The 14,528-nt window shown below is 43.5% G+C and overlaps 1 protein-coding gene across 1 annotated transcript in view; it reads right to left on the reverse strand.

Annotated features, from left to right (window-relative positions):
• Positions 1-2,279: 2,279 nt before the first annotated feature.
• The window catches only part of Pstpip2 (proline-serine-threonine phosphatase interacting protein 2), an 87,471-nt gene continuing 75,222 nt past the window's right edge, over positions 2,280-14,528 (reverse strand). The window contains exons 8-15 of the mRNA XM_034518468.2: positions 13,892-13,937; positions 13,653-13,732; positions 12,023-12,121; positions 11,105-11,201; positions 10,122-10,203; positions 8,209-8,243; positions 6,509-6,569; positions 2,280-4,200 (exon numbers count right to left, since the gene is read on the reverse strand). Coding sequence (XP_034374359.1) covers positions 6,520-6,569; positions 8,209-8,243; positions 10,122-10,203; positions 11,105-11,201; positions 12,023-12,121; positions 13,653-13,732; positions 13,892-13,937 — 489 coding nt within the window. The 3' untranslated portion in view covers positions 2,280-4,200; positions 6,509-6,519. The remainder of the gene's footprint in view (positions 4,201-6,508; positions 6,570-8,208; positions 8,244-10,121; positions 10,204-11,104; positions 11,202-12,022; positions 12,122-13,652; positions 13,733-13,891; positions 13,938-14,528) is intronic.

The raw sequence follows: 14,528 nt of genomic DNA on the forward strand, positions 1-14,528 counted from the left end.
CCAGCTGCTGCCGCTGCACTGAGGGAAATCACAAGCTCAGGACACCCAGAGAATGATGGAGAAGGAGCCAGGGAGCGGCTGTGACAGCATTTAAAGAAGTGAACAAAAACAACAAGGGTAGGCATTTTGTAAAAGCATAAAGTAAATATGAATATGAAAAGAAATTATGGCAGTTCTACATTGCTCTAGCTTCTTCAGATCCCATGAGTCACTGGGAAGGCACATCAGCAATCCATTATACACTGGAAACAGTCCATTCAGCCTGTGCGTGGTGGCACTTAGCTGGAATATCAGTACTCAGGAGGCAGAAGCAGGAGGATCCTGTACTCAAAGTCAGCTTCAGATACTGTGATGGTTTGAATATGCTTTGTCCAAGGAGTGTCACTATTAGTAGGTGTGGCCTTGTTGGTGTAGGTGTGTCACTGTGGGAGTGGGATTTAAAACTCTCATCCTAGCTGCCTGGAAGCCAGTCTTCTCCTGTTTGTCTTTGGAACAAGATGTTGAACTCTCAGATCCTCCTGTGCCATGCCTGCCTGGATGTTCCCGCCTTGATGATAATGGACTGAACCTCTGAACCTGTAAGCTAGCTCCAATTAAATGTTGTCCTTATAAGAGTTGCCTTGGTCCTGGCATTTGTTCACACAAGTAAAATTTTAACTAGACAGACATACAGCGAGAACCTGCTTCAGAACGGGTGGGCAAGGATCAAGCATATTACCTCAACAGATGAGGCAGACACATCAGTTACCTTCCTCTCTAGCGTCTACACCTCCCCTTTACCTCACAATTGGCTAACAGAAGATTCCTTCAACCCAGCTGAAAGAGAAGAAAAAGGCACAGGCATGGTTTGAGAACAGCCCAGTTCTGCATTCACTGTTTAATTCACAATGCGTTCATTGTGGCCTAGCGCCACATTGCAAAACTCAAGAGTGACTGAAACAAGTAGGTACTGTGTCAGTCAGTCCAGCTGGCCACCAAGCCACTATGAGGAGAGACACACCCAAGGTGAAGGATGGTGGATTGGACAGGGCGGAAGGAAAACAAGAGAACTAGAGCAGTGAGTGGGTGGGCTTATGCAAATTAGCAAAAATGTGCAACTTTGTATCTCTTACTAGTCCCTATAAGGAATGGCCACTGCTACTGCAGAGGGATCGGAACTGTATAACTAGGATAACTCATCCAGTGGACTATGCTGGACTCTGTCCTTGGCCACCCCAGTGCTTCCTTGCTAGGCTCAGGAACAGAAAAGTCACCATTAAAGAAATGAGACTATACAAGGTCCCTCCACTGACCACATGTGCTCTAGTGACTACTGTTGAGTGTGTATGTGTTGAGGCTGAATGTTAAATTTGTTACCATGCCTCCAAAAGATCAACCAGTGAACTGGAACTATCAAATCTCTTCCACTCTGTGGAAGGTAAAAGAAAGAAAAGGACTTCTCCATGGCAGGCTGGACCCTGAGAAGAAGTTTGCCCATTAGTCTACAGTGTCTGTCCAGTTTATAGGGTGCCTGATGTGTCATATGAAATTCCATTTAACATTACCTTAGACAAGTATTTCTCAGATTTTCATTATCGTTCTTTTAAACACTTCCCTAATTGCCGCTCTTCTGAAACTTTAATACAGCAGGATATATGTTCCTTTATTAGATGCTATGAAAGTGCTTTAGACCTATAAGAGAAGAGGCAGGAGCTTAGGGACTACAGAGATGGCTCAGTGGGTAAAGCACTTGCCTTGCAAGTGTGAGGACCTGAGTTCTGATCCCTAAAACTCACATGGAAGCCAGATGTAGTAAGGCACATCTGTAATCCCAGGACTTCTACAGTGTGGGAAGTAGGGGCAATAAAATCCTCCAAAACTCAAAGGCCAGCTAGCCTGCCATACATGGTAGCAAGGAACAGAAGACCCCATGTCAAACAAGGTGGAAGGCAATGAGTAACACCCAAGGTAATCAATCCTCTGACCTCCACAGGAACCCAAACTCACACACACACACCACCCATACCACATACAGACATACCACACACACACCACACAAACATACCACACACACACCACACACCACACACACACACCACCCATACCACATACACACATACCACACACACACCATACAAACATACCACGCACACACCACACACCACACACACACACCACCCATACCACATACACACATACCACACACACACCACACAAACATACCACACACACACCACACACACGAGGAAGTATGTACAGCTGAAAATGGATGAGTGTTTAACACAAGAATTCAAATTAAATCCCAAATCATCAGAAACTTTTATTTTACTTCATGTCAAGCAGAAAAAAAGCCATAAAATTAATATTATTTTACACTCATGAAACACGTTTACATCAGTTATGCTGATTGACAGAAAATATAAATCATTGAAGACCAACAATAAATAATATACTTAAAAACAGAATGTTCTATGTGCAATAGACAACTTCCTGAAGTTATTCAGTTTGGGGAAGTCAATGGACCTTTGCAAACCTGAGTTTCTCAAAAGGATGACCAACTGGTGCAAATTTCCTGTCGCGGCACGAGGCTGCCACAGCCGGGAGCACCTTATATTGAAAGAGGGGAAACAGCTGATCTTTGGGTAGGGAAGGGTTGAGATCGTTCTCACTGTGTATCCAGGCAGATCTCAGACTCACAGCCCTCCTGTCTCAGCCTCCAGCAGGCTGAGATTACAGGCAGGCACTCCCATACCCGAGTTTCAATCCTATTTTAATCGGTTTGTCCAAAGTCCTGGAAGAGCTATTGCACAGAGAGAACAACGTGATTGTCCTTTGCAGTGGCACAGACGTTTACAACACGACAATAAGAAGCCTTGCTACAGACTTTGTCCTAACTACAGTGTCTACTTTCTTGGGTGTAAAACACCATATACACAGTGCATGATCTCCCTGCCATGAGAACGTCCCTTTAAAAGTTCCAGAGCACAACAGAAGGAGACTTTCTGTAAAGAGCGGAGACTGAACTGGGCTTTAAAAATCCTAAACTCTTTTGAGGAATCGTTAAAATAACATATCTTTTGGAATCTGATTTGTTTTTCAACTTTACTGTCTCAAAAATCAAATGGAATTGGCCATCTACATACAGACTGCCACAACTTGATCGGCAGCCCCCCATCATACCCTCCTAGACACAAACAAGAGTGTACTTTACAATCCGGGGCCCTCACAGATTAAAAACTCTCTCCGCTGTGGTTTATTCAGTACGTTGCATTTTTTTATAAAAATAACTCTGACAACTAAATTCCAGTCATTTTATTAGCTGAAAAAAATGTTAGCCAAATATTCTTTTTAAATGTGGGGGAGGGCGTGGGGGGAGGGGTGTGTGTGGTGTGTGGTGTGTGTGTGGTGTGTATGTGTATGGTGTGTGTGTGTCTGTGTATGTCTGTCTGTGTGTCTGTGTCTGCCCGCGTGCAGTCAATCACTGCTATGCGCATGCGTGGAGGCCAGAGGCCAGCATGGAAAGAGTTGTCTCCTCCCACCTTTCTGTGGGTTCCAGGGTGTCATCAGGCACAGAATCTTTCCTCCCTCATTCAGCCCGCAAGAGCATGGCAGCCACACCAAGGGCTAGAACTGTGCTACAAAGTTGTGCTCTAGGTCTGGTTCTGTCTCTCGTTGGCTGTCAGAATTGTAAGGAAACTGATCTCACCCTGCTGGGTCTTGTTTTCACATCTGTAAAATGAGCAAGTCCAATCAGATGCTTCTAAGTCGCCATGCTAAACACAAAGGTAGTTTTAAACATTGCACCACTGAGAGAGGGTGCCCCTGTTTCCACCGCCCTCCTTCCCATAGCTCAAGGAGCATCTTTGGAAACTGGCGACATCCTCCGCAGCCCTGCTCAAGCGGACACTCAGAATCCAGAGTGGCTTTACTTCCCCAACAGGAAACAACACTCATAACCTTAGTAACTAGCCAGGAAATAATAATTCTTCCTTCTAGGGCAGTATGTAAACTCTCTGAGGGGGAAAAAGAGGGACTCTGCAGAACTCTACTCAGTTAAGTTGAGTCAAATGTCTACTATAAATTTAAAATATCAAAAAAAATTGTTTTCTACAAAGGTTCACATCAAAGTCTTCATGATTGATGCAATTTGGTTATGGATTGTGCTGTTCTCAGGGTCTCTCGTCATGTCATAGAAGCAGTAGCTGAGGAACGCTTTCTTTTCTGAAAGAAAATAGCACAGACATTTCATTTGAATAATCTATTCATACCAGCTTAGGAGTGTGTTTGGTTAAGAAAAACCAACGGTGAGCAGAGAGTCTCAGTCACCACAGGAGGTCTTCATGGTAATAACACGTGCACTGATATTTTTGATGCACATATCTTTAATTCAGAAATCATCATCTGTGTTTATTAAGCATGCTAGAATTAAACACAGAAGTAACACCTAAGATCTACAGCTACTGAACAAGTTACTAATGCCCAATCCTCCTGTGACATTTCAACCCCTAAGGTACCTTCAAACATAGAAATAGTGTAATACATTGCAGAGCTGAATTAACTAAACCAGGAGCCTTTCCTTAAAATTCTCTGAAACTGAAGCTGGAGAGATGACCCAGTGGATAAGAGAACTTGTTACTGTTCTCAACACCCATCTCAGTTCTCAACACCCATCTCAGGCAACTCACAGCTGCCTGTAACTCCAGCTTCAGGGGATCTAACACTCTCTCCTGGACTCTGTGGACAACTGTACACATGTAGGAGATGAGGGGGCACACACTTTTAAAATTCTCTGAAATTCAGTCGATCATATATGAACAAGCTGAGCCTTCTATTCATTGACCTGGTGCAGACATCAAAATTATACAATTTGAGAGAGACAGTTCACATAGCAGATTCCTGGACTCAGGGGAACTAGAGATCTATATCAAATGTTAGTCTTAAACTTGTAGCATATGTGCTTTATCCAGATATGAGCAGGAAACAAAGATGTAATATATATGTATGTATATATATGTATGTAATATATAATATGTGTTTATATAATATATGTTTATATAATATATAAACATATAATATATTTATATATATTATATATGTTTAATATATAAATAGATATAATTTATTTAATAAGCTCTTGGGACTGCCAGTGCTTGGTCCCTCAGCTGTCATTTGCACTATGGTCCAGAGAGTAGACCTGCTGATGGGTGGTTCACTTACCGTGTCCCTGCTTGGTCTCTGAGAAAGAGACAGTCATATGAAGAAGACATTATGACAGGTTGTAAAGACTATAATTTATATTATATTTATACCTATCTAGAGAATGGAAAATTCTATGTCTTCAGTCTCCACCTCTTTTATAGCAGTTACTCACACCTTAAATATATTTGTGAAGCAACTTAAGGTCTTCTATTTCATACAAACTGATACCAGATAATTATTCTATTTAATTGAGACAGCTTGGCTCCCATTCTGCGTAGCTAACTGGAGATAAGTATGTCAGCCAAGAAGGTGGTTTGAGGGCCTGAAGCAATACTTGCTATGCTAATCTCCCAGCGCCTTCTGGTGGGTAGAACACGAGACTTAACAAACCGCCAGAGAACACTGCAAAAACCTGTTCTGTTTCATAACTGACAGTAATGTCATCGATACCAGGAAGAGACGGAGTGACACTTTTCCAGGTCTGCCATGACATGACTTCCTGCACCTAGCCACCCACTCTCCCTGTCACTCCTAGAAGGACCCAAGATCAGAAAAAAAAAAAATGCAAATGGACCAACTCTTCAATATAGTTTTCACCAAAGAAGTAAGACTTGTCTAGTTATAGACAAATGGGAAACTCTAAGACAAACCAGAAGTGAATTGTTTTTCCTTGTGGATAGATCCTCTCAGCCTTTTCCTTCCATGCTGTAATCCCTATAGAGTTACATGCTAGGCTCAGCCTGCCTGGGCAAAAATTACAATGTACAAGGACTTTCCTTCAGTGTTGCTTTTAGCTTCTAAGGCATTTTTCATATTGTGGCTGAGTGCCCAGAGAACAGCTACTGTGCGGTCACCTTTGCAGCTGTGACTGGCTAGCAGTGCTGAATCCTCCAAGAATCCTTGCAATTTACTAGTTCAGATGACAACCTGTGACCTGGTACAGACTGACCCCTCTGGTCCCCCTTCTGTGTTTGGTGACTGTGATGCCATTTATATCGTTTTCACTGACTTCTCCCTTCGGGGAATAAGAAGTACATTTAAAGACTGAGAATCGTGTGCTTTGCTACTCATGATGCTGAAATGTAGTTGTATAAAAGCTACAAAAGGGGCTGAGCAAATTTTAGAGAGCCATGCAATAATAATAAAAAAAAAAGGGGGGGGGGGAATGTCCTCTTTACAGGCTCCAGTCAGCCTGTAGTAGGCTCCAGAGGCAAGCTTGAAGGAAGCCTGATGAAAGACCTGGCCTCATGGTGGTGCTCAGATCTGGAGGCTTCTGGAATGCAAATCACCCAGAGTACAACAGGATTCCCGGAAGATTAAAGACTCTTACCCCCACTGATGTCACTGATAGAGCAAACTGTAATCTTCAACCAAGGAGTAATCAGGCTCATCTGCAAAGGGAAGGAAGGGCACAGGACAGAATTTAGCTGATCATTCTTCTTAAGACCTAAGCCCAGTGGTTCTCAACCTGTGGGCCATGACCCCCACAGGGGTCACAGATCAGATATTTACATTACAATTCATATTGATAGCAAGATTACAGGTATGAAGTAGCAACAAAAATAATGTTATGGCTGGGGGCCACCACAGCATGAGGAGCTGTATTAAAGGGTCTCAGCATTAGGAAGGCTGAGATCCAGTGCTTTAGCCCCATCAAACCAAAAGCATTCCATTTCAAGGCAACTGCCTTCTTATAATGATTAAATACATCAAAATACAAAATATGGACACCAAAGCCTATGCTTAGTAGTCATGACTACAAACCCAAGAACATTCCAGAAATCACTATTACGACTTGGTTTTTGTTCATGCCCACATTAGCATCCACAGTAAAGTCATCGTCAAAAAATGGACAAAAATGAAGTTACATTCATAAGTGGTAATTATATGGCAACAAGAAATAGAACAACTAAAATATCATTTAAATATATTATCTCAATCACTACTTTTTAATTTTTTTAGTATCTATTTATTGTATGTATCTGTGTATATGTTTATATGTTCAGCATATATAGAGAAGTCAAAAGATAACTGATGAGAGTCAGTTCTCTCCTTCTACCATGTGGGTGCTGGGCATTGAATGTAGGCTTCCAACCTTGATGGCAAGCACCTTTGCCCACTGAGCCATCTTGTGGGCCCCAAAATTTTCAACAGCCATTAATTTTTTTACTAAGATGCCAAATCAGCAGAAGTGGGCCCTCCCCTCAGTCTCCTTTGAACCCAGCTACTTAAACTATTCCTGCCTGAAATGGTTCATTGTTAAGCACCTGCTAGGCATCTAATACTATGCTAAGGGCTGGAGAGGATAAAAGGCAAAATGTCCCTCTTCAAAGGTGTGGTAATTAACCAGGGAATACAATGAGACAAAGACAGCTGCTATGTGTAGTTCTCTTGGAGGTACTGCAGAGAAAAAGGAAGATCAATGTGACCAGCACACAGTTCCTTTTAGTCAGTGTGCACCAGTATAATTAGAGGCTGCACAATGAGATCCTGTCTTAAAAGTCTTAGAGTGAGATCCAAACACAGATACAATCTCTCAGGAACTCGATCCTATCAGGCATGTCCAGCCTGCCACAATGGGCCACATGCAGCTTGGGGTAGCTATGAATGTGGCCCAACACAAACTCAAAAACTTACTCAAGACATTGCAACTATTTGTGATTTTTTTTCTTTTTGTTAACTAGACTGAACTATTCTCAAGCATAAATTCTGTAGATGACAGACACACATCCCAGTGTCAACAAGTCTGACATGACTGGTTCTTTTTTTGGTTTGGTTTGGTGTTTGTTTGCTTGGTTTTTCAAGACAGGGTTTCTCTGTGTAGCCCTGGCTGACTTTGAACTTGCTCTGTAGACCAGGTTGGCCTTGAACTCACAGAGATCGGCCTGCCTCTGCCTCCTGAGTGCAGGGATTAAAGGCGTGCGCCACCACAGCCCAGCTCATGCTTGGTTGTTATTTTCATATTCTAGCTAGTCAATCTTAAAGAACACCCGACCAAAAATTCACAAGAGGCTCTTCCTGGTGGCATACCTGGTATACGCTTAGGAACTGGGAGAGGTCCTCTCCTGTAAAAAAAAAAAAAAAAAAAAAAAAAAAAAAATGAAAATCAAAGTCTTTCAGGTGAGTTCTAATTATTTTTTATAACCTTCTACTTCATGCTACAAACATATCATACTGTAATCAACTGGCTCCTATCTAGAGAGGCAAGAAGGCTCAGATGCAGCTCTGGCCTACAGAAACGCAAAGGGCAGACACATATGGCACACAGAGTAAGGAGTGCAGAGCTCTGCCCAGGGCCTGCTGGCAGGATTTTCATCTCAGCTGATGGAAGAAAATTTCCTGATCTCCCAGAAGGTCAAAATCTTTGTACATACAGTGAGAAACAGCTCTACCTCACAATGAGAGTTAAGCCAGCTAATTCCTACTAATGGTTTTGAATGGTCCTTCCTCTTGACAGTGTGCTCTGTTCTCTCCCAAACTGTCCATTTTCCCTAAAACTGGATGGGAGACTCAACAGAGGAGATCCCACCCCTCCCCCTACCCGCCACTGGCTTTGTGTGACATAGAAGTTTCTTTCCCCTACAGGCCCTTTAAATTAGGAGCAACACTTTTCCATGCAAGAATGCAGTGGGAATGGCTTAGCTTTGCTGGCCACAGCATCCCTGGTGCACCTCTACTCAGACTTGGTGGAGAACAGCTAGATACAAAGCACGGTCCATGAGCTCCAACAGTTCTCTATATGAACACCAAGACTTGAATCTCATACAATCCTCACATCATTAAAGGGCATCTTTCTGATGTTTTCCAATCATTTATAAATATTAGCCAGGGCTGGGGAGATGGGTCAGTGATTACGAGTACTTGATACTCTTCCAGGAGACCCAAGTTCAACTCCTAGTACTCACATAAGGAAGCAACTAACAGCCTACAGTTCCAGTTCAAGGGAATCTGATGCCCTCTTGTAGCCTCTGTGGACGCTCACATACACATGGCATACACATGCAGACACAGACAGAAACACATACACGTAAATAAAAATAAACTTAAAAAGCCATAAGCTATGTGTAATGGCTTAATCAAGTGCTGCAGTAGAAAGACCTCTGTGAGTTTAAGGTCAGCCTAGGCTAGAGTGAGAACCTGCCTCAAATATACACAAACACACACGCACACATATACACATACATACACACATGCACATATACACACATGCACACACATACACACACGTGCACACACGTACACATACACACATGCACACACATACACACACATACATACACACACATGCACATATACACACACATGCACACATATACACATACATGCATGCATACACATACACACACATGCACACACGTGCACATACACACATGCACACACATACATACACACACATGCACATATACACACACATGCACACACATACACACACATGCACACACATACACACACATGCACATATACACACACATGCACACACATATACACATACATGCATGCATACACACACACACACATGCACACACACATACACACATGCATACACACACACACACGTACACACAGAGGTGGTAGTGTAGAAATCCTTCTTAACTCATAGGCCCTATGGGAAGAAGTAGATCAGATCTGACTTATGGGGCAGAGCATAGCTTGCTTATTTCTGTTTTCTACCAGAAAAGTGCCTTCTAAAGTGAAGACACAGAATTCATAAACAAGTAATAATGGCCACGCTCAAGTACACTACAGTACCCCAAAAACCAACTAATAAAAGCTACATAATATTTGTTCTAAAAATGCTATTTAAAAAAAAACCCTAAGTTTCCTTATTAGGTAAAAGATACAAATTTTGTCAATTAAAAATAAATGGCAATGTCTTAGATCATTAATAGTATAGACATCTATGAAAATATTTTTTCTTCACAAGAAAAGCAGCTAGTTATTACCTTGCTGGATTGGGCCCTGTAGTCTTTCCTGGTGGGGCAGCATTCCGCTGAGGAGAGTAGAAATTCTCATACATGATGGGTGCTATGATTTTTAAGACACGAGACATCAGAAGCATGTAAAGGCTGGGCTGTCACACAGTTGGTAGAGCACTTGCCTAGCATGCACAGAGCCCTGGGTTCACCACCTGGCGCTACATAAGACAGGCTGGAGTGTACGTGTCTGTCCCTGGGCCTGTCCCTCAGGAGATGGAGGCAGACAGATCTGGAATTCAATGTCAGCTACACATCAAGTTTAATGTTAGCCTAGAATACATGAGACCCTGTCTCAAAAGAGAGACAGAGAGACAGGGAAACAGAGACAGAGAGAGGAAGGAAGGAAGGAAGGAAGGAAGGAAGGAAGGAAGGGAGGGAGGGAGGGAGGGAGGGAGGGAGGGAGGAAATAAAAGGAGAGAGGAGGAAGGGAAGAAGGGAGAGGGAGGGGAAGGGAGGGAGGGGGAGGGAAGGAATGAAAGGAAGAGAGAGGGAGGGAGAGGGAGGGAGGGACAGAGAGGGAGAGAAGGAGAAAGGGAGGGAGATCTAGAATGGTCTCCAAGAGCCCACGTGTGTTAGAGCCTTTGTCCCCAGCTCAGCAGCAATGTAAAGTGACAGGATCTTTAAGAAGTATAGCCCAGTACAAACACACCAGGAGAGGTCATTGGAGGCCCAGGTATCTTCCTCTTTCACATCTTCTTAAAATGAACAGTCTGCTCCACCACACTCTACCATCGTGTGCCACCTCCCTACGGCCTCAAACGTAATGGCATCAACTGCTGGACTGGATCCTCGAAAACTGGCCAAAATAAACCTTTCTCTCCTAGGCTGACTTATGTAAGATACCCGATACAGCAGCAGAAGCTGAGTCGTACTGAAAGTCCCTGAGCCATAGGACAGAAAAGCTAATACTGCTGTGTAACTGTCCCCTCACACCATGCCTCCCAGGTCACCTGGGGGAGTCTGTCCGGTTTTCCGCTGGTTCACAAAATACTGGATGTCCTTCTCAATGCTGCATGTTTCTAAACTCTTACGGACTTGTTCATACATCTGATAAAAAAAAAAAAGATAAAGCATGATGTAGAAGTTTATTGATGGCCCTTATGGTACCACTCTACGTAAAAGGGACTTTCGTGAACAGCTGACTCTTTTGCACCTTTTGATTTGAAAAAATAGCATTCCCAAGACCTTTTTAAAAAGTGTTACTGGAACTAAGAAACTCTACGCCAAGTCCCATGATTTAATTCCCATGACCAAGTCCCAATGCCACACACAAACACAAACACAACTCCTTATCCCGAGGATAAGTTCTTCCATTCGATTCTATAGTTTTTCTGGACATCTGACCTTCCTTCTAAACTCAGTGTCTTATATGAATGAGTGGGGCTGTTTCTTACCAAAAGCTAAGATACCCTAGTTTGGTATCTTTGCTATATGGGGACCCAGTTACTATGGCTGTGCACAGGTTACTTCTGGCTAAGCACCATGATGATACTGAAGTAAGTCCTCCTCCTGGAGTGGATGAACCAGCCTGGGCGTGGCTCAGTCTGCTGCTGCTTTGGTTCAGGGCAAAGTGATAGCATTCCACACTGAGGCTGTCTTCGGGATTCACATTCTTCTGTCTTCCACACATCCAGCTGTGTTTGGGTTTTATTATCTGTTCTCTATCTCTAATTCTCAGCTTCTTAATTAGAGTCACAGTGGTGAAAACGGAGTGGGAGTCACACAGGCGAGAGCAATGTGTAAGCCACTGTCTCTCTGTACCTCAAATGGAGGCAGGGAGTAGGGAGAGGGAGAACTAAGAAACATGTATGATTCTTTCTGCACTGCTGATTCTAACGTGCAGAGTACAACATTCTGAGATGACTTACCTCATCATTTGTGACACACTGTTGGGACAGCTGGTTCACATGTAGCCACAGTGCATTCCGGAAGAAGTTGATTCGTTCACATTCTTGAGCTTCGAACACCTACAGAAAAAGTTACATGTACAGGCATATGTCAAGAAGGGGCATCTATTAGGCTGGCTATGACTTAAACAGACTTAACCTATATTGAGGGGTGGGATTAAAGAGAAAGTTAAGCAGAAGACAATGCTTAGTGTGGACATGATAGTCCCATAATATCTAACTGCAGATAAACCAAAAAGATACATTTTTAAAAATCACCAAAGTTGGTTTGGGGGTGTGGCTCGGTGGATCCGTACTCGCCCTTATCACCAGCACCATACAAAGGAAAAAGAAATCACAGAGGCCCACTGGACCTCACACCAAGGGCATCTCTGGTATCCACCAGAGATGAGAAAACAGGTGTAGAGAAGTAATCTTTTAGGCTGAGACAAGAAAAATTATGGCTGGGGCTGAGAACATATCTCAGTAATGGAGCATGTACAAGCGTGAGGTCCTGAGCTTGATTTCCAGGACAGAGAGAGAAAGGGAGAGAGGGAGAGAGGGAGGGAGAGGGAGAGAGAGGGAGAGAGAGGGGGAGAGATGGAGAGACGGAGAGATGGAGAGACAGAGAGAGGGAGGGAGGGAGGGAGGGAGAGAGAGAGAGAGAGAGAGAGAGAGAGAGAGAGAGAGAGAGAGATACAGAAACACAGACAGAGACACATACATGGGGGCCTGAGGTGGGGGCAGAGGGAGACAGACAGGCACAAGGACAGAAAGAGAGTTTGCTCCTGACCAAAAGGGGAAGAGACTGTGTCAAGGGTGTAGAGAAAGGGCAGCTGGACAGCCTAAGACCTAGACAGGGCAGGGAGCTCAGCTCCTTTTTCTACTTTAAGGAGAGCTATGATTCAGTGGTTCTAATTCTTGAATTCACAGAGACTGCTGGCTGCTACCCCGAGAGTCTCTGACTCCAGAGGTCTGGAGTGGGTTGAGAATCCACACTTCCACCCAGTCCTTGAATAGTGCTGGTTCGGCTGGGACACTGTTAAAAACTGGTGTCAGGCCGGGCAGTGGTGGCACACGCTTTTAATCCCAGCACTTGGGAGGCAGAGGCAGGCAGATTTCTGAGTTTGAGGCCAGCCTGGTCTACAGAGTGAGTTCCAGGACAGCCAGAGCTACACAGAGAAACCCTGTCTCAGAAAACAAAAAACAAAAAAACTGGTGTCGGAAAGTTGAGAAACTTTGCAGCTTGTATCTTTTTGTTTCCTCTTGAAAATTATGGAGGCCTGTGTACTCTCCTGAGAACCTAGCAAGTACAGGCAAGATTCTCAGAGTAATTACAGTGCTCAGCTGTCTCATGCCTGGCTAACCAAATATTAGACTAAACCTTTGGACTGAGCTGGACAGTGAGGTCAGGGTTGGGAGGAGACGAAAAGATGAAGATGAGAGGAAATTATTCCAACCCCTTCCCGTTCTTCACTTAAACGATAGATTTCTAACTCACCCTCATACTCAGTGACAGAATGAAACACAAAGGGCTAAACGGAACACATTCTCAGGTTCTAGAAGGAAGTTGTGCCCCCATCCCAAGCTGCCTCTGGTCCCAGGCGCCTACCTCGCAGGCCTTAATGTGCTCGCTCTGCCAGTCTTCCCGAACCTTCTCCAGCATGTTGATGTGCAGCATGTACGCTTTGTCTGTGATGGGGGAGGGGAAGCTAGACTTAGGAACTAGACAGGCCTGTTACATTGTAGCTGTTCCTTTCCAGTGCCTGTTAATCCTACAAATTCAGAGTAAGGTAAACAGCCCCCAACCAACCCTCCCCATCCCCCACCACTCACCCCGGCGCCCCTCACCTGAATCCTCTACTGCAGTCTTTGAAGTGGCTAGTTTCACAAAAAGCTGTAAGGACCAAAGCCAGAAAGAAATTAGAAAAGCTACTCCTGCTTCCATGAACAAACACATGTAAAAGCAACAACATCGGAGAGGTAAGGTCTGGTCTACGTCCTCTATACTTCCAGCTTAAAAGCAAATCTTTCATCTCTATTCTTTAATCTTCTCAGAAGAAAACAGATGTCTATGTCTTCCTAGAGACAGGTCTCCTGCTCTCAAGCTGGGATAATATTATATCCACATTTATATTATATTCCAATTATATGTTATTAAATTTATTTTTAAAATCTATTTTATTAGTGTGTGTGTGTGTGTGTGTGTGTGTGTGTGTGTGTGTGTGTGTGTGAGTGTTCTGCTTCCATATATGTCCGTTGTGTACTATGTTCTTGCCTGGTTCCTGAAGAGACCAGAAGAGGGCATTGTAAGCCCAGGGACTGAAATTATAGATGATTGGGAGCTGCCATGTTGGTTCTGGGAATCGAACTCAGGTCCTCTGAAAGAGCAATCAGTACTCTTAACTGCTGAGCCATCACTACAACCCTATTATTAAATATATTGTTTAATTTATTGATATTATTATTCCAGTTATATTATTAAATG

This window comes from Arvicanthis niloticus, chromosome 14 (genome assembly GCF_011762505.2).
Source record: "Arvicanthis niloticus isolate mArvNil1 chromosome 14, mArvNil1.pat.X, whole genome shotgun sequence".
NCBI classification, from domain to species: Eukaryota; Metazoa; Chordata; class Mammalia; order Rodentia; family Muridae; genus Arvicanthis; species Arvicanthis niloticus.